The sequence below is a fragment of the Portunus trituberculatus genome, chromosome 16 (genome assembly GCF_017591435.1).
Source record: "Portunus trituberculatus isolate SZX2019 chromosome 16, ASM1759143v1, whole genome shotgun sequence".
Lineage (NCBI taxonomy): Eukaryota > Metazoa > Arthropoda > Malacostraca > Decapoda > Portunidae > Portunus > Portunus trituberculatus.
Window position 1 is genome coordinate 11,025,966 of NC_059270.1, and position 20,770 is coordinate 11,046,735.

The 20,770-nt window shown below is 38.6% G+C and overlaps 2 protein-coding genes and 1 long non-coding RNA gene across 3 annotated transcripts in view; 2 read left to right on the plus strand and 1 right to left on the minus strand.

The window, feature by feature from the left end:
* Positions 1–20,770, minus strand: part of LOC123504514 — a 61,525-nt gene that overhangs the window by 34,930 nt on the left and 5,825 nt on the right. The window lies entirely within an intron of this gene.
* On the plus strand, positions 671–6,950 carry LOC123504512 (acid ceramidase-like). The gene is made up of 10 exons (XM_045255085.1): positions 671–774; positions 1,519–1,559; positions 2,847–2,931; positions 3,434–3,523; positions 3,897–4,090; positions 4,538–4,682; positions 4,793–4,887; positions 5,142–5,271; positions 5,457–5,678; positions 5,771–6,950. The coding sequence occupies exons 1-10, from the start codon at positions 709–711 to the stop codon at positions 5,858–5,860; spliced, it is 1,158 nt and encodes a 385-aa protein (XP_045111020.1). The 5' UTR covers positions 671–708; the 3' UTR covers positions 5,861–6,950.
* On the plus strand, positions 8,933–20,669 carry LOC123504513 (pre-mRNA-splicing factor syf2-like). The gene is made up of 6 exons (XM_045255086.1): positions 8,933–9,170; positions 12,189–12,272; positions 13,342–13,482; positions 15,628–15,752; positions 18,648–18,818; positions 20,341–20,669. The coding sequence occupies exons 1-6, from the start codon at positions 9,162–9,164 to the stop codon at positions 20,504–20,506; spliced, it is 696 nt and encodes a 231-aa protein (XP_045111021.1). The 5' UTR covers positions 8,933–9,161; the 3' UTR covers positions 20,507–20,669.

The following is a 20,770-nucleotide window of genomic DNA, read 5'->3' on the forward strand; positions in this document are numbered from 1 at the left end:
TTTTTCAGGCTTTTAGATAAAACATTCCTTTTCAATTCAATGTTTTTTTTTTTTTTTTTTTTTGTTCCATAACAGATACTCAAGTGACGATGCAATAAGACGCGGCCTGATGATGATGATAGACTTTTATTGTGTATAAATTCACGCCTATATAGTTCACTAATCAGTCTAACGTGGATTCGGGTAGGCAAAGCAGGCATGAGTCATGACCCAGCTGTTCAGTTCTCACACGCCGCAGAATAATTATGGACGTACACATACATTATTAGCTCAACCATCATTAATATTCACTCTAACCAATTAAAAATTCAGTTTATCGTTGGCGAATTACATTATGTTATGTAGAAAGTAACAAGCTTGTAGCAGAAAGCGCAAATCTACATGTAGCTAATAGTACTCTTTATGGAAAGCCTCCATTATAGGGATCTCTTCCAGTGTACGCCAGCCAGCCAGTCATCCAGTTTACCAAGGCAAGGGAGGGGTGGAATCCGAGTAATTATGAATATTTCCTCAACTTTTTACCGCCAAGAGCGTCTGTTTGCCGCTACTATGTACGAGTAAGTACGCTGTCACACCCGCCACAACTAGCAACGACCAAACACCTCTTCCAAATCAATGACACACACACACACAGTGCACCAAACTTTACACTCGTTATCTTATCAACACGCTCATACACATCACTCTCGGACGAATATCGCAGTCAACATGGGGCAGCCAGTGGTGGTGGTTGTGTTGGTTGCGTGTCTCCTCCCCTTAGCACAATCACAAGCCGTAAGTATGCGTACTGTAAAATACAAACACACAGAAAAATCAACACGAGGGAAAGCTTTCAATACAGGAGGAGTGCTTTCATTGAGTAAAACGAAAGAGAAAATGAAAGAGAAAGTAAACAAAAGGACACTGACCCGGATGACAGGAGTGAGTGGTGCGAGACGGGAGATTCTTTGCCATGTAATGGAGTGTGACTCATTCCGTGACGCGCTATGTTGTGTAAACTCAAAGAAAAAAAGTAAATAAATAAAAAGTGTATGGTGACGTATATGAGTACTAGAGGACATCAGTCATGCAGCAGAATTCGTCTTTTCATTAGAGCAAAGACGAAATAGACTACAAAACCATAACAAACAGATAGTTTCAGCTGTTTCTACTGGAACAAAGACGTGGATTTTAACTTACTGTGTTACTTTTGTTATCACAGAGACACGTCTTTTGCTTTCCTGTGACATATAAACGCCTTTCAGCCAAAGAACACAAAGCAATATTTTTTTTTCATTAATTTTGAACGCACTAAGTCACTCTTACTATATTAAAACAACATTTCGTTTCTTTTACTTTATCTAATGATTTGTCTATTTTCACGTACATATACACTTATTTTAATCTAATTCATGTGTGTGTGTGTGTGTGTGTGTGTGTGTGTGTGTGTGTGTGTGTGTTACAGCTGCATATCTTGCACTGGTAAGTTAAACTGTTCTGTAAATGTTTGGCTCATGTGTATTTTCTTCCACGTTTCAGTTTAAAAAATGTGAGACGGCAGATTATCCCCCAGACAAGCAGTGAGTACAGGATGTGTGTGTGTGTGTGTGTGTGTGTGTGTGTGTGTGTGTGTGTGTGTGTGTGTGTGTGTGTGTGTGTGTGTGTGTGTGTGTGTGTGTGTGTGTGTGTGTGTGTGTGTGTGTGTGTGTGTGTGTGTGTGTGTGTGTGTGTGTGTGTGTGTGTGTGTGTGTGTGTGTGTGTGTGTGTGTGTGTGTGTGTGTGTGTGGTGCATTAAAATATAAGGAAAGGACACATAAAAGTTAGTATATTTTGAACGTATACTAGTACATTGCACAATACATGATAGTGAAAGCAAACACTCATTTATCTTGCTTGACGCCCACTTGATAAAGTTACTGTCCCTGATTAGCGAGTGATGCATATCTCATTTGCAGTGCGTATCAAATGTGAGTCAACAATAGTTTCGTTGGTAATAATTTGTTCCAGGTCTCCCCTTTATCATTTCCTTCTCACGTTACACATGAGACAAGAAAGCTCCTCCTCACACATCTAACATGCAGTAATATTGGTGGAGATAATAAAAATATGATCATAAATAAAAGCAATTCTCCATAAGAGCAGCAACAGCAAACACTGCCTGAACACTATAACTGAATGCACACAATGCTCTTCAGTAAGTGATATGCTGCGTGAAAACAAACTTATAAGGTAAAGAAGACTCGACGGTCCTCTTGTGGCCTCCCAGTGAACGAGAGCAGCACAGACGACCCACTCAGAGGCAAGCGACACTCACGGAATATGAAACCTGCGAACTGGCCCTCCAGAATAGGTTCCCCTTTCGTAATGGTCGACGATTGCCTCTGACATCTCCCCCTTTCGAAAAATACTGAACCGACGCTATTGTGTGTGTGTGTGTGTGTGTGTGTGTGTGTGTGTGTGTGTGTGTGTGTGTGTGTGTGTGTGTGTGTGTGTGTGTGTGTGTTTTCGCGAAAGCATGGTATGTATATAATGACTGACTAAGGCGATTGGGAGAGAGAGAGAGAGAGAGAGAGAGAGAGAGAGAGAGAGAGAGAGAGAGAGAGAGAGAGAGAGAGAGAGAGAGAGAGAAAGACAGACAGAAGACAGAAGACAGAGACAGAAAGAAGAAAGAAGAAAGAAAGAAGGAAAGAAAGAAAAAGAAAGAAAGAGAAAGAAGAAAGAGAGAGAGAGAGAGAGAGAGAGAGAGAGAGAGAGAGAGAGAGAGAGAGAGAGAGAGAGAGAGAGAGAGAGAGAGAGAGAGAGAGAGAGAGAGAGAGAGTTTATCCAATAATGTGGCACCGATGACTTGCTCCCATAACTGCCTGCAGGGATGAAGTGCCACTGTATCGGGTGGACCTGGACCGGCAGCCGCGGGACCGATGGACTCCACTCGTACAAGACAAAGGGGCTCAGGTGTGTGTGTGTGTGTGTGTGTGTGTGTGTGTGTGTGTGTGTGTGTGTGTGTGTGTGTGTGTGGAAAAGTCAGATGTATGTTTCGAATTCTCAAAGGTTCACATGTTTATTGTAGTGTTTTAGACCAGATATCCCTGAATTAATTAGTATACTTTGGTCAAATATTGGTGGTATAATGTTGGTCGCGGTTTGTGGTGTTGGGAATCATGTGGTGTTAGTGGTGTGATCTTGGAAGGGATGTAGTGATGGACGTGGTAGTGGAATTGCTTAAGAAATCGTGTAATGTTAGAAATGGTGTTGTGTTGCAAGTGATGTGGTGTTGGAAGCATGTGTAAAGTTTGTGGTAGTGACAGAAGTGGTGTAGCGTAGATGGTAAGTGCTGTTGGAGGGTGTAAGGATGGTAAAAAAAAAAAAAAAAAAAAAAAAAAAAGTGTGGCGCAGTGCTGGAGGCGAGGTGGCGATGTACCGTGCGTTCAAGCAGAGAATTGTGTTCCCCCAACAGATGGAGGCGCTGATAGATGACGTGACGCAGCTTGTCCAAAAACTCTTCGGGGAAAGAGTCCTCCAGTTTCTTCTCAGCAGTCTCTCAGAGGTAAGATCTCATTGTGAGACTCAATCGAGACATTATTCCCTTTAATTTCAATGTGCTGTTATCTTGCAATACTTTAACAATCTTGTACACTGTTTACTACACTAACGCCCGTATTAAATCGAGGTTCGGAGTATGAGTAACACATTATACTCAACTCGGCTGTTTAAAATTTCTCCTCAAGCATTCTAATCTATGGATGATTTTCTCACAAACCTTGACAGTTAAGTCATTCTCAGTGAATCAGATGACTTTATATCAAGAAGAAAAGTTCAACATAATTGAGTGTAGAGGATCATTTTACTAATAGCAATGACTACAAAGCGTAGATCATCCTTGCATAGGTGTGTTTAGCACGCACGTTTGTCTCTTTCAGGTGACCTCCACTCTGCCTGAGCCATATAAGGAGGAAATTGAAGGTATTTCCTCAGCTACCGGGTTACCAGTCAGTACAGTGACATTGTACAATATATTCTACGAGATCTTTACTTTCTGCACCTCACTGGTGGTTCAGGACCCTGCCGGCCATCTGTATCACGCCAGGAATTTGGACACAGGAGTGCTCTTAGGGTTGGTATCTTTTGGTCTTGTCACACACACAACACGTTCAGTCCTCTTGCTAAAGAGGAGCAGTGGTCGGTCGCTGTCAGTGGAAAATTCCATCTCAACCAGAAAGAGACTCCAACTCGCACCTCTCGAATGACGAGCAAAGACACCCTTCGATGAACGATACTTGTGTAATAATAATAATGATAATATACGGTTTATTAGTTTGGCAGTGCAACAAAAAATTTACACTGAAAATATAAAGGGGGGACATTAAAACAATGAAATGCTTTACCTAACTATAGATCTAACTTAACCAAGAATTTACTTATTGATTTATTTATTTATGGCTCGCACCATAGTGTGTGTGTGTGTGTGTGTGTGTGTGTGTGTGTGTGTGTGTGTGTGTGTGTGTGTGTGTGTGTGTGTGTGTGTGTGTGTGTGTACCTAAAGGCCGACATGTTCCACCAGGTGGGACGCACAAAACCACACCTGGAAGGTCGCCGAGTTACTGCAGCCGCTCACCGTGCGGTTGCAGTGGACACAGGGCGGTATTACTGTCTTTGAGTCCCTGAGCTTTGCCGGCTACATAGGCGTGCTGACTGGTGTTAAGAAGGTGAGTTATTCACCACGTGTGCATGGTGTGTCCATAATGGACTTGTACGTATGTAGTACATTATATTTAGTTCTCCAGTTGTAAGTACTTCAACCTGTTCTTGCCAACAGGACAGCTTCACATTCTCTCTGAACAAAAGGTTCGCCCTTAACGGAGGCTTCATTGGCTTGCTGGAGTGGATGCTGTTCAACGACCGCGACCAGCGGTAAGTGCGTGAAGCTTATGTTCTTATATTTCTATTAATTTTACGAGCTTTCTTATTGGTTTCACAGAAAGCAGACTTATAAAAAACACGAAATAGAATGTGGTAGAGATAATTTCAGTTACGCAGTACGTACTACTTTTATTCATAGAGGGATGCAATAAAATGTTTTCAGTTTGTCGAGTACATATGCATGTCTGTTTAGCATGAACAGAAGTTGCAAGGGAACTCTGGATCGTTAACTTGTCCGCCAACAGCTGGGTGTCATTCCTCACGAGGGAGGTGATGGAGACGGCCACCACCTACCAGGAGGCAAGTGATGCCCTCTCCAGCCCCCGCCTGCTGGCTCCAGTCTACTTCATCCTGGCAGGCACTCAGCCTGGCGAGGTTTGCTATTTAAAGTGTATCACATAAACTCCTGTACATAAATGGTTTTAAAATGTACACTCTGTAGATAACGCTGTACCCTCTCTCTCTCTCTCTCTCTCTCTCTCTCTCTCTCTCTCTCTCTCTCTCTCTCTCTCTCTCTCTCTCTCTCTCTCTCTCTCTCTCTCATCAACGACTTCCCGCAGGCCTGCATCATCACCAGGGACAGAGACAATTATGACCTGAAGCCATTAGGACGAAACGAGTCCTGGTTTTTGGTACAAACAAACTATGACCACTGGAAGACTCCTCCTTTCTTCGATGACCGCAGGAGTCCTGCCAAACAGTGCCTCACCGCCGCGGGCGTGCAGCACGCCTCTCCTGCCCTGCTGTACAACGTACTCTCCACACGCCCAGTGCTCAACAAGGTGAGTGGAAGACAAAGCAGTTACTCATTACAATGAAGGTGAAAAAATCCTCACTAATAATAGTAGTTACTGTCATGAACGATGTGTTACAGGCAACAGTGTACACGGCTCTCATGGATGTCAGGTCCGGCCAGGTGCACGGCTGGCTGCGCCGCTGTGAGGACCCCTGCTGGCCCTGGTGACTGTGAGGGTCCATGAGCTGAACATGCTGATTTTACTGATCATTGCCTGGACAGTTGATTGTGCTGATCCATGTTGGCAGTGATGATTGTGCTAACAGTGCTGCCCTTTTCCAATGTTCAGACTGCTGATCCATTCAGGCTGTCATGATTGTCCCTTTGACACTGCTAACTGTTTACTGTGATCCCTGCTGGTCTCTCTCGGCCACAAGCTTCACCCCAGAAGTTATCTTAGCTGGCGTGTACTCAACGATTGTTCCACTTTCATCACAAACCTGTGGAATATATTGCGTAGTTTTTTTACTGGTACCACTGGGTGTTGGGTGTGTCCCAGCAATGTCAGTGAATCACGACAATGAAATTCAATGCAAGACCCACATTTTATATAAAAGGAGATAGAACAATATCTCCAAAGAATTCAACGAACTGTCCAATAGGTGTCTGGCTCAATACAGATGCGTAAGAAATAAGTTATTACGTACAGCAAATTCTTCTCGTTATTTTCACAAATCCTGAAACATTTTAATCTTCATATCTATTTCAATTATTATATTCTTTTAAATTCTATAATTTACACTTATTCCCTTATTCATATAGAAGATAATATTCAAAAGTATGATACTAATGATTTATGGCTTGACTTTTCATTAGTAATTTATCATAGTAGCACTATTTTAATCCTAAAATTCAGATACCATCGTCATTTTTTAGTACACTTGTTCACCAGCAGTAGATTTCAAATTGCTCAAGTTTCAATTGTTAGCATCGCCACAGTCCTCTTTCAGACATTCCTTTCTCCTACATGCATGCTGATGTCCTTGTGATCGAAGCTTCATACAATCATATTATCCCTTCATCCATGTATTGATCACTCAACAAACCCTTTAATATCTAATCTCAATCTACTGTTATATTCTTTGATGGCATTCTTTCTCATACCCATTCCCACACATGCTTTACTATCTCTGTATGAACTTTTCAGTTCTTTGTAGCCTTCTAGTTATCTTATCAATATACACTGTTTGCCACAATGTATTTTGTCAGTCACATTATGAGTATGCCTTCTACAATAAAAAAAAAATCAAATAAAAAATGTCACTCTTATTACCTATGCACATTATTACAAATCCAGCACGATCAAGGCAACACAATCTTAACCCTTTAAAATTCGGTCTTCCACAACTTTTTTTTCCCTTTAATCAATCCTTCATTTGGAATTTCTTAGTCAGTTCTTCCACATAAAAATTTTCCTTGTGTGCTGAGTAGAGTTTATTCCTCTATGACATGCGCTGTCCTTGATTTTGCACTTAGGTTCGTCAAGCATTTCAATACAATTTCATTTTCTTCTTTTCACATTCTAAGTTTTATTTATTTGCCTTGAGTATAATATCTAACTTATAAATTAAAGATGGGAACGATTCCGAATTTTTTTCAATAAGCTTTTTGCATGTGTGAGTGTCAACAATGTTGTTAGTCCAATCACATTTTTCAGTCAATGACACCTCAGTCCTTTCAGTTACTTCTTCAGCTAATGAATTCCTTTCTCTCTAAGATGACGTACAGTGACAGTTCGAGGGAGCAGCTTCCCAGTGACTAGTAATGCAGGTCTCTTTATAGGTGGGCAGCACTGTCATGCAATTATCTTTACTTCTTATGTATCCAACGCCTACTCAGAGGTGGAGTTGTGTTTGTGGGCAGAGAGAGACTGAGACGACGTGGACTGCCACAGTCAGGAAGACTGCAAACTTGGCTGTCCTGTCGGCTTTTCCATCACTAGTCCTACATGGTTTGATATCCAGCGAAATGTAACACCACGGTCTGCATGGTGGTCATGAAACACTGCGAGTGACAGTGAAAATAGTGAAGAGTGGCTTAGAAACTCGATGGGCTTTTCAGCTGTTTTGAGGGAAGGCATGTTGATAGTGACTAGAGTATGACTGTTAAAAATGGAGAGGGTTTAGAATGGGATGTAGGAAAATGCAAAAGTGCGACAGGCAGAGTACATAGTGAAACGGATGGGACTGAGTGAACAGAAGGATAAGATGGAACAAAATAATACAATGAAGTGATGTAAGATAGGCAGAGTAGTAGGCGTGTACATAGTGGAGAGTGTGTGGCTGAGTGAATGTGGAGAAAACAGGAATGGAATGGATGGTGTTGTTGCTGCCACCGTGTTGGGAAACAAATGAAAGAATGATTGAAGCTGTGAAGAAATGCATGGAGAAAATGTGGCTCGGTAGATGTAGGAATTAGTATTGTGAAATATGGTGATTGACTGATTGTCTTTTGTCTGCCATTTTTCCCTGCTGGAGTAGCATTAAGACCAAGAGCGAGATAATTTGATTTGTACATGTGTAGATAGATTAATGTGCGGACGGATGGATGAACTGATGTGTGGATGGAAGGGTGACGAAATGAATAATATAACAGATGTATGGATGGATGAATGGATTGTAAGCTGGTGTGTAGATAAATGGTTGGATACGTGGATGAGAGGATGAGTGATGAATGTTTGTGTGAGAGAGAGAGAGAGAGAGAGAGAGAGAGAGAGAGAGAGAGAGAGAGAGAGAATTTAACATGTGATAAGTAATTGTTTTACAAAGAAAAATAAACCTTGCAGGCGCTTTCACCTGATGCACAGTTCATATATCCTTCATTTAAATTCATATGTATTTGTACTGTACATGTTTACATCCACATGCACATGTATATTTACATGTATACATGACCTGGTCCAACCATACATTTGCCCTAAAGACAGCTCCTCACCTCTCATTCAAGTCCACCGAAACTGAAAACACTGTATTATTTAATTTGTATATATATGATTTACCGTCTAAATCTTCGTGCCACGGTATGCCACTACTATAACGAGTCTTTAAAAGTCACATATGGCGGGCGGCCTGGAAACATGGACACAAGATGGAAAATAAGGAGGGTAACTCAGGCGTTCCCATGTATTTTCAATGGGTGGATGTTCATATTTTAGAGGAAGAGCCATCAGCGTACCAATAGCGCGCTGGCTTGACTTTTGTGACGTTATGCCACTTTCTCTTTATTCAACCTTCTTAGAGAAAACAACATCAGGGTACCGTTGCAAGGACTGTCCCCGACTCTACATACAACGGATACGTCCCAGTCTGACAACAACAACAGACTGAGGCCCAAGAAAAGTGAGCACTGAGCAGCAACACTCAACTCCTGCTAACACAATTCACTCAGAAACTGGATATACAAGCTGTAAGTACGCGTCGAGGAGCAGGACAGGAAGAAGAAACTGAGGAGCTGAGAGGAAGCCGAGACCATGAGCAAAGTAAGGTCATCCACATACACCACCATTGACAAGTTACGTTTTGTTTTTCACTACATCATACCAATAGCAGCTCCCTGTGTATTTGTATTCTTGCACACCCCAAAAGGATAATATTGAAATAAAGCTAGCAATCTTCGAGGTTAATGTTTACTGTATCTGCATTCTTATGGTTCCTGAATGTAATGTTCTTAGGACATTAATCTGACCTAGCCTTACCTAACCTAACCTTCCACTACCTAACAACCTAGGTTAGATTAGGCAATGCTAGGTTTGTGTCCCTAAGGAGGTACAAACTATCAATTTCTGGAGATTTTCTGTGGTATCAAAGATGGCTCCTATCTTAATAATAGCAACAGTAGCCTCCCAATTATTTTTTTTGACAGTAAGAGGTGATATTTGGATAAAATTTAGTCTTTCATCATACTCTCACTTCAGGATAAAACTATTTTTTTCTGGTAGTTTTTTACTTGTTTCGAATTCATCTGCAGTTCATTTCTGTTGCAAAGCAGTACTTTTTCATATTTCTCTCCTTCCCCCCAAAAAACACAGACTGTCCCCTCACAAGGTACTGTATTGTGATGAAAATGAAAGAAAAGATTAATGCGCAACAGATAAAAATATACCAGAGGAAAATAGTTTCATTATCATAGTACCATGAAAGTAACAGTAACAAAATTTTGACTGTTACTGCTGTGAAGAGTACTCACTGTCACTGCTGGCAATGCCAACTTATTGAAACTTAGGTTAGGTTAAAAATTAACCTAACCTAACTGAAACAAACATAGTGTAACCTGTTGAGATGAAGACAAATGTGAGTATTGAGTGGTAGGAAAACACAAGTTGAGACAAGGTACTTTATTCTCTAACATTTCGGTCACAAACCACCTTCAGAGAGAGTGTACAGGCAAACGGAAAATGGCAGAGTCAGCCTGCTGGGTGGCTGGGAATGACGCCCATGATTGGCGGAAATCAGAGAGGGTAAGTTCAGCCGCCACCCTCGGTATCTGCACAAAACCTTCCCTGTGGTTGGTGACATTCCCTGTGCTGATGTATGCCGACTCAAGCAGTTTCCTCGTGCTTTTGTCCAATTGATTGTGGAGTATTCTGGCTCCCTCCCAGTTTGGTAAATATCCATGGCTGTCTACGTGAACGACTAGAGAGTTGGAAATACGACCTCCAGCGACACACAACTTCCAACTCTCTAGTCGTTCACGTAGACAGCCATGAACATTTACCAAACTGGGAGGGAGCCAGAATACTCCACAATCAATTGGATAAAAGCACAAGGAAACTGCTTGAGTCAGCATACATCAGCACAGGGAATGTCACCAACCACAGGGAAAGTTTTGTGCGGATACAGAGGGTGGCGGCTAAACTTACCCTCTCTGATTTCCGCCAATCACGAGCCGTCATTCCCAGCCACACGGCAGGCTGACTCGCCAATGCAATATATAAGCTGCTGTTTTCCGTTTGCCTGTACACTCTCTCTGAAGATGGTCTTGTGACCAAAACATTAGAGAATAAAGTACCTTGTCTCAACTTGTGTTTTCCTACCACTCAATACTCACATAGTGTAACCTAGTTGAGGTGACATGCACCACTGATAATCTAACTCAGAACTAATTAACTTTAACCCAATTAAACTGGTTTAATCAAAGCAAACTAGCCTAAACTAACAACACTAAGAAATTAATGTGAAATCATTAGCTACCTTATTTCTCTTTGTAAAATCTGGCAATCCAATGAGAATAAACATCCTGCCCATTCAGACTTTCCATAGACTGATTGAAATCCAGTCACTCCACAAACTGCTCTGATTGGTTAAATTTATTATGTATTATTTTTATTGATCAGTGTATGCATGCTCAAACAAAAGATCCGATCACCTTAGTTGATTTCATGCGTGCACAAATAATGTGGCAATACGCAGATATGAATGAAAACACCTCGGTACCTGTCAGTCCATCACACACACACTAGTGCTGCAGCACATTAGCTATTTCTCCCACAGAAATGGTAAATCTTTGAAAATTGTTTTCATCATTATAAACAATTTGTGATGGGTATGTATGGGTTCAAATTACTCAGAATGAGAAGCTCTATATGATGAGAAGGATAAGAAAACTTATGTTGATTATTGTGAAAGACTGAAAATACTGACATTTGGCCATATTTTAGCTTTCCTCAGCCAGAAACCCTGGTTTCTCACCAGATCCTCAAGATTGTTGAGGGTAAGAGCCAAATATAAAAAAAAAGTATTATGATTTTTTTTTTTTTTTATCTTGCTATTAGCATCCTAACATAACATGATCTTGATGTTACAGGTGATTTGGGATTGCTCCTGAGTCAGGCCTTTGTAACGGCCAATCCTGTAAGGAAAAAGAGAAAAACGACAAACAGAAAACAATCACCAAAATTCACCTTATTGATTCATACATCTAGCACACTACATTTTCTCCAGGAATTCCTTCACAGCTTTAATCATCCTGTCATTTTTGTCTCCAGACAGTCCCAGCAGCAACACCCCATTCTTCTTGTCATCTCTACTCTGGTATTCCCCAATTCCTTCAGCACCACCTGCATCATTTCATTCCTGTCTCTGGCATACTTCACACTCTCCAGCACATGCTCTACCATCTCATCCTCTCCCATGTCACCCATCTGGCACACTTTGCTGCGGGACTTGACCATCTGTAACTCCTTGCATTCACATCCATATACTGTGCCCTCGCTCGGAAGAGAAGGTCACCACCCAGGCTTCCCTTGTCCCACTTTTCATACATCGGGGCCTCTTTCTCTCTGTACCACTAAACCTACATGAGTTGGGTTAGCAGCAAGATCAAGATCATGGCTACTACAATAATAGCAAGGCTGCACTCCTCTTCTTAATACTTAACAACCCTTTACTTTTACAATCTGTTTAATCCAATTTCCTCTGTGTAGTAATATTACACAAATGATAAAGTAAGATTCAAGCTTGTCAGTATGTGGTTTTTCTGATTGATCATTGTTTTACAGCAACAAGTGGTAGCAGGAGGGTCTGGTGTGGCAGGGAAAATGGCAGATTTCAAAGCTCGACTTGCCAAACTCCACACTAAAAGGGTGAGTTTTTTTTTTTTTCTATTGTTATTGATTTAACCATGATTTGTCAAATTATGTTTGGAATGACCAAGGCATAATGTTCAGTTCTGAAGTGGTCATCAGCAATGCTGACATCACAGAAACACCTGAATATTGCATGGCATGAAGTGCATTATCCGCAGACAATTTGATTATTCATTTTCCTTATTGTTTGGTCAGAACTTTCCAGTCAGAGCAGTAAAGAAGACAAAGACTGGACACCAACAGAACAGTTATTGGAGAAGCCAATTCTTGGTAAACAAAATTGTAACAGAGGCTAAGAATAGAGTTTAAAGGGACTTTCCATAGGGTTTACAAGAAGACCTCAGCCACCTTCATAGAACTGGTTGGCCCTCACATTATAAAGGAGGCCACAAGATTCAGGCAGCCATTTGGTGTACCTAAATTCTGAATCTGTTCCATATGTGTGGCTCTACCACTTTTCCTAAGTGTAAAATAATAGGTGTATCTGTTTTGCCTCTTAATTACTTTAAAGGAGTGTAGTTCTGGACCTTGGTAATTTAAAGCATTGAGTAATATGTATTTTCTTGCAGTAAAATAATAAAATCAAATAAATACATGAAAACAAACCTGAAAACACCATTATTTTTGCAGATGGTTCTGATAGTACCATTATCAACAAAGTAATTTGAGATGGTTATGATTCAATACAAGGACTGTTTTCAACCAGTATGCAAGAAAAAAAAATATATACTCTAATATAACATAACATTAAGCAGTACTAAGTGATTAAAAATAAAAATTAATCATGTATTACTGCCATACCACCATACCATACTTCCACAAGATACTTTATCAACCTTGTACAAATTGTTCTTTGTTGTAACGATCTTGGCTGTTGGCACTTTAAAGAATTGTATAGCACCTTAGTACAATGGAGGAGTTCATATGCACTGGCAGAAGTACACTTATGGCTTTTCTTGAAAGTTAAGGCAGTGTGAATGCTAGATTCATCAGGATTGAATATAATTATATATAATTGAAGTCTTGTGCTGCCTTCAATGTGCCACTGAGTGCTAATTTTTTCCAGAATGAGGCCTCAATGCTCAACCACAAGGAGGTAGTGGAGGAAGACCGTCTCAAGAAGATGCCAAAAAATTATGCAAAGAAACGGCAGAGACTGGAAGCAGAGCTTGCCGAGGATCAGCGCAGGGAAGCAGCAGAATCTGAGGTATTGTCAGTAGTATTCTTACCATTGTCATCATCCATCCTATCATACTCTATAAAGTAGTTTAACCTTCAATGCAAGAAAAATAGATATTATATATATATATATATATATATATATATATATATATATATATATATATATATATATATATATTTTTTTTTTTTTTTTTTTTTTCCGGAAAATATTTCTCTTCACAGCATATTATGGTACAGTGATGCACCCAAAAAACTTTGATGCTCAAGAGTAAGAGCAAGTGAATCAAGTACATTTGAATGCACTGGCTTATGAATCTTTTCTTACAACTATTTTGTTTTACTCAAAATCATGCATATAATGAGTTGACATCTAGGAGGTTCACTGTGCATCACTCTCAGATCAGTGTCATGTTATTTTATTCTTTTATTCTATATCATCATCAATGATGGTTTGATGTAAATCAATGCCATTAACTTCCATAATGAGTGAAAATAAACACAGTTTGAGTTTAGATTACTTTTCACGTATAGTTTTCCTTTCTTCTCATGTATTTGTACATTAATACTTTTTCTAGTGATATCTGAGAATATATCATGCATTACAAACTTTTGTCCCGTGTCATAACAATAGAAAGTCACTTTGATGTTAAGTCTATGCTTTTAGCATAGGTAAGTGTTATTGTGATAATGATAACAGGTTGTTGGTTATGCAATAATTATTTTCCTGCATTATTGGATCATTGGTATGATTGATAATTGGGTTCCAAACTAGCAGCAATCAATAATTTTAGTCTTTGGAACATGAGCATTTGCAATTATAACCTTTCAAAAACAAATGTAACTAAAACATTTTTAGTAGTCATCTGCCAAAGAATAGAGTGTTTGAGTTTTTGATTAAAGAAATCACAGCCCCACTTGTGTACATCATCTAACTGACTCTACCAAGTAAATCCATAAGGTACAAAATAAGGTTCTCAATCAGTTTTCTTGAGAAGAGTAACTTTTCACGACCAGAGCTGACAAAGCAGAGAAGAGGTTTGTAGGATCTGTGGTGGTGTTATGAATTCATGTTTAGAGTTTGCATGTAAGAGTTCCAAGCAAATTCTAATTTTCTCTTGTTTTTAGTTTCTTGTAAACCATGATTTTGCAAAATATAAATTTCTTGCAAGACTAATTCACAAAAAAACGCTATTCCACGATTAAAGTCAAAGCCATGGAATAGAGTTGGACAATGCTGTTTATTAGTGAAGATGTGAAATTTTACCTGAAAGCGTAGCATCTTTCCTTTGCTTTACATCAATTTCAGGATTTTTTACTATGAAATGACAGAAAATACTTCTATATTCAACACCAACTTTCACAGTCTCTAAGAGCATTATATTCTATATTCTGTTCTTCAAAATACGTTCCTACAGGAACTTAAATGTTCTGCCGCTGTGGTTACTACAAACCAACTGGTTGTTTGGTCGTTTTTCTTTTTGGCCAACACTATCCTGGACACGTATACTTCAGTTTGACTCATCTGTCACACTATTGCCAGTATCAGAAATTGTGATTTATTGATTTATCAGTTATCAGTTATTAAATTTTGTTCTTTTATAAGGTAAAAGCTTCTATGTCTGCCCCTGCTACAGATGTAATGTACTCGCCATAGCCATCTGAGTATAAAGGCCCACAATGAGTGTGGATACAGAAATCCTGCTTATTTGTGTGAGTGTAGATGCAGATGTAGACAGATCCAGATGCTGGTATGAGTGTCACATAATGACATCTCAGAAATGTAGATGTGAATACTTTCTGGATATGTAATATTATATCATAATCATTAAGAATGTATTCAACACTGCAGCCAGTTCATTATAATTTGTATGATTTGGCAAGTAAGCTCCTGCACAACATATGGAGAGACAGATTTCAAATATGTCTCATATACCCATACAATATAAACTAACTTCTATCTTTATACTCATAATTCATTGCACAGTTTTTTTTTCCATTACACCATCACTGCTTTATAAATATTTCATAATTATTTCTTATAAGTAGATATCAGTTGCACCCTATTCATATAAGATAGTATTTATCAAATCAGATAACCTTAATCTTGCTTTTTTAGGAAATAGAATAAATCAATTCTGCTGCCCACCATATAAGTTTCACTGCTTTCCAGGGTAAAGATTATGACCGCATGAAGCTCCTGAATGTTGGGGCAGATGAGGCAGAGCGCTGGGAGCGGCGAAAGAAGAAGAAGAACCCTGACCAGGGCTTTTCCACCTATGAGGATGCTACCATCAGGTGAGTTGTAAATCTATTCAGTGATCTTGTCCATAATTGTTTCAGAATATATAATACTTTTCATATAGTACAACTCTTTGATTTAGCAGAATTTTCCTATCACATTGCTCTACTGCTATGTAATTCAAAAGATTCCAGTCCAGTACTTTTCCTGAGTGGGAAATGTAGCAGCTTTTTTTCTGCTGTTGTGTTTATGCCCATTCCCTAACAACAGACACCACTATTGTAGCACCTCAAGAACTTCTTTATAAATGGAAAGTTGAAAGACAATTGTGATGTCAATAGGATGATTGGTTAAAGCAGTGAAAGTGCAAGTGAAATTTTTTTTATTTCTGTGAAGGGCAAAGGAATGCCTTGAGACATTCACTGTGGGTGGAAGCAGGAGTTGTATTGCACATGTCAGTTACTACCTGAATTTGTATTTCCATCAGTAGATACATAACTAACCTATTGTCAGTGCCTATATAACTAATCTATTGTCAGTACCTACATCACAAGTATTTGGCACTGATTGCAATAAGATTTAAAATCAAATTAAAGATGTGTCCACATGAATATGATATGGAACACCATGCATAGAAAATTTCACGTGCCAAAAAAGAATTAATAAATTTAAAAAAATAATAATGATAATTCAGAAAGCAGCATCAATGTTTGGCAACCTTCCAACATGTGTAACTCAAGTTATTTTCAAAATATCTTGTTAATATTCTCTCTAATCCAGTTTGTAACAAGTATTTTTTTTTTCTTTTTTCTTTTCAGTCCAAAGTCCAAATTTGAATACTTTTCTAGACAAAATTATAGTTTAATATTTGAATATTTCTGACATGAAAATTACATGTCCCACCAGAATTATGACCAGACATTGCTGGATTTTTTTCCAATAGCATTGTGCTGTACAATGAGGTAGTTCTGTTGCTGTATGCAGAAAATTGGTAGCATCACAGAAAGCAATCACAAAAGCATGTGTGGAGGATTGGACTCTTATCATTGCTTCACTAGCCAGTTGATTCCTGGCTGGGTAGATGTTGCATCAGATTGTCTACTGATTGGCTGCTGAGTGAGCTTTGCTTGATATCACCTCCCTGTCAGCAGCCCCTCTCTACCCTGACCCCCAGTATCTCATGTGTGCACACTCCTGAGCAGCAGGCATAGGGGTGTCAGTAGGAGCAAGGGAACTTAGTTTGTTTTGTGGGATCTTTCTACCTTCTGATGTTGTAAGAGAGTCACATCCACTACCATTCAACAGAGGGAGGATAAAAATAATGTTGTATGCAATAAACTGAGTTTGGCTAAGGATGGCACATGACTGCCTTTCTGTTTTGTAAAAGATTTTGATAATATAAATTCTTTGCTATTTTGTCCATACTTGCAGAATAAATGTTTATTCACTGAAGACAACATCTTATAACATGATTGAGGCATAGTCTCTTTAGAATACCAAGTCTATCCTTATGATATAGCCATGGTAATAGCATGCCTTGGAATTTTGCATTCTTTCGCAATTAGTGCTATAATTTTACTGAAATCTTTCACTGGCTAGATGACAAGTGAAGAATTTGGTTTTCTAAAGATCATCAGGGAAGATTGCATTAGAATTGCTCCACTCTAAAACAGGGTTTTCTTCATTGTGGATATATGCACACTCTTATTTAACATTAGGTGAAAAATATATGACTAAAAAACACCAGCTCTATAATTCTGGTATCTGGAAATTGGAGTGACCTCATACAACATTCCTTGAAAGCATCCAGAAAATCCATTCAGCCCTTGTGTACCATCTAGGCAATGAAAGGATCCGCATCAAAATGTCAGAAATCCACAGAAAAATTATACTGCTAAACATTTGAAACAAAACACAAGAAATGCTTCCATGGCAAAAAAAAAATAAATAAATAAAAACATGTGAATTGAACACAATGGACACAGGATGCTGGGTGTTTACTGCACCAAATAGCTGTGGTATATATACCTGGAGATCGCTTGTGACTCAAATTTTGGATCACAAGTCAAAGCAAAAACTTGACCAAGCAATGGCTTGTGTATCTCAGATTTCTCAGATGTTGGTATGCCCATAACTCAAGGTTCAACTGTGTACAAAAGTAGAATGGATGCTGTGAGTGTGACTAAAGACTCCATGCAAAAATACTTAAGAGTGAGGGAAAGTAAGTATTTTCATAAGCAACCTTGCATCACCACTCCACACTTCCAAGAAAACACAAGTCTGATGTCCTGCTGCCTTGATGCCATGTCCAGTGCTACATTATTGTGCAAGAGTAAGAATAATCATCTTGGAGAGGTTTGGTCTTTTCTCTTGTCTCCAACAAAAAGGAAGAAAAAGATATCAATATTACTTGGTGAACATGCCCTTTAGCAGAAAGATACAGATGCTGCCTCTCATTGCTTACAGATCTTTGGTCTGTAAGAATGGTTTGGTACTGTATATAATATGAGTAGCTGGCTGTAAGGGACCCAGCATCAACCACCATGAAAAGGAGTTAAAATATATTCTATCCTATAATTTTTCCTAAATATTAAACATCATTATTCTACCATAATTAATGAACGTTAGCTGCATGCACAAAGATGTAAGGGAAATTGGAAAATAGAATGCATTTTTAACTCCATTTCACAGTATATGGCTCCTTGTTGCTGCCAGCTTTCCATAGAAGCAAGTTAGTTACCTTTCACTATTTTGCAGTTTCATACACCAAGATTTACTGATGAAGCCATTTAATCATTAGAACTGTCCAGTTAAATCGTCTAACAAATCATAGTATTAACAAACATTTACATGTTTGCACAGTGACCAGCTTGTAAGATGATCAGGAATGCAAAATTGTAGGAAAGTGAAGAACTATTCACCAATTTAAAATTTTTTTTTTCTTTCTGCAGGCAATATAAGCGCCTGATAAACAACAAGAAGATAGACATGGAAGAGTATGAAAGGGAGAAGCAGAGGGTAGGGGAGGATGCATTCTATGGGCATGACAACACCATTGCTATTGGTCTGCACAAGGACTCAAAAGAGGCCATTGATAACATGGTTGATGACCTTGAGAAACAGTAAGTAGCAAGCAGCATTAACAACTGCTCTCTGTTCATCTCTATTGCATGGACCATTCTTCTGTTCTCCAGACATCTCCCTTACACCTAACAGAATCCATTCATTCCTGGTGTGGTTTTCTCCTAGTCTTGCACCTCTCACCTCATTTCTTCACCAGTCACTCATCTTCTAATTATCTTGCCATTTTCATCAGTTGCACTCCTATCAGTTACCTTTACCAATGCTCTATTCCATCTTCCCCATCCGCTATAGTAGTGCAGACTTTGACAGTACGTCCTATTCTGCTTTGTCAGCCATTTTTTTTTCATCATCGGCTCTTCACGTTCTCATTCCTTACATGATCCATATATCTCTCTCTCTCTCAACTCCATACCACATGAACAATAATATTTCTCCTTGATACAACATTCACTTTCTGTTCATTCCCATGTGTTTATGTGTGTTCATTTTCAATTCTCTGATGATTTCCTATTTTGTTTTGATTAGTTAGTTTTCCATTCCAAACTTCACTAAAACATCTTTTCCTCTTTGCAACAGAAGCAACATGCAAAGCAAATCTGCACAATTAAAACTTCATCTTCTGCTTAATTTTTCCCTTTAAAACTATATTTATTACCATCTTTTACAATATTCTCATTTTTTTTTTTTTTTTACACATGCCTCAAACTTTTCTGTCAATTGTCTCATTTTCTTTTCATAATGAGTTATTAGTTATTGCAGGGTTTTATGCAAACAACAACTGATTTAGATTCCCCTTTTTACCATTACCATACATCAGATTCAAAATTATAACTAATATTTTTGCAATCATTTTACATATAAAATTATCCATGTAAAGTATAAGCAACAAAGACAGCACCACAAAACTTCTTCAACAAACAGTAAACTAATTGTCTAAATTCTTTTCCACTCAAATGTATGATCTGATGTTCATGTAAAATAATAATACTAACTAACGATGAAATTTAATGGTTATGTAAAGTAAAACTTCTTGTAACATTTTATCACGTAATCTTTACCTTATTAAAAAAGTTCATGGCCATTTGCTTTCAGTTCTCTCCAATGTCTTCTTCTAATGCCAAATTGAAATGCTTGAATAAACATTGTATTTTTGGAATTAAGATATAAAAGAGGAATATTCATACAGGGGTTGATCAGAATGTAATTTTTCCTGTCCAGTGTATACCGGATTGAATGAAATGTATTTCTTGGTGATTCAGTGGTGCCCATTTTTCCAGAGAACAGTTTTCTGGTTTCAGCTGAAGTAGTATCATTTATGAATTTAATTGTTAGTACCATTGTGATGCTGTTATACTGTGAAACATTAATGAGTGAAGATAGAAAGATATACAAAAAGCAAAATCACACTCAATCTCAAGATTTAGCAAGCTCAAAATTTAAGTGTGACCAGTTAAGTTAGTGACTATCACTGTGAAGCAGTGCGTGTCTGCATGATAATTGTTTTATTACCCCATTAATAATAAAACCATTTTCAATATTACACTGCAAACTTTTCAACAGGATATCCAAGAGGGAGAAATATTCTCGTCGCCGCATATTTGACGATGACGCAGACATCAATTTTATCAACGAGCGCAACATGAAGTTCAACAAGAAGTTGGAGCGTTTCTATGGCGACTACACAGAGGAAATCAAGCAAAACCTGGAACGTGGAACTGCTGTCTGAGCTTAGTTTTAGTTGATGGGATTGCAGGAGAAAATCATGTGCTCAGGTCATTTTCTGCAGCAGGTAACAGTTCTGTCAGTGTGGAATGGTTACTGTTGTCTGTATTCATGGCACTATTGGACATTACAGATTGTAAGTCTTTAAATAGATTTTATGATCTCTGTGCAGAATATTATTGTTCATGTATGTGTCATTATAGCCACAATATTAATACTGTATACTGTATGACATTTAATTGATTTTCATAAGAAATACCACTTTGAG

Excerpts from the sequence above, each read along its gene's own strand:
- LOC123504512 (XM_045255085.1), top strand. The coding sequence starts at position 709 with ATGGGGCAGCCAGTGGTGGTGGTTGTGTTGGTTGCGTGTCTCCTCCCC. Across the intron at positions 1,560-2,846 it reads GATTATCCCCCAGACAAGCA|GGATGAAGTGCCACTGTATC; the intron begins GTGAGTACAGGA and ends AACTGCCTGCAG. Across the intron at positions 4,888-5,141 it reads TTCAACGACCGCGACCAGCG|CTGGGTGTCATTCCTCACGA; the intron begins GTAAGTGCGTGA and ends GTCCGCCAACAG.
- LOC123504513 (XM_045255086.1), top strand. Across the intron at positions 12,273-13,341 it reads CCAAACTCCACACTAAAAGG|AATGAGGCCTCAATGCTCAA; the intron begins GTGAGTTTTTTT and ends AATTTTTTCCAG. Across the intron at positions 13,483-15,627 it reads GGGAAGCAGCAGAATCTGAG|GGTAAAGATTATGACCGCAT; the intron begins GTATTGTCAGTA and ends ACTGCTTTCCAG.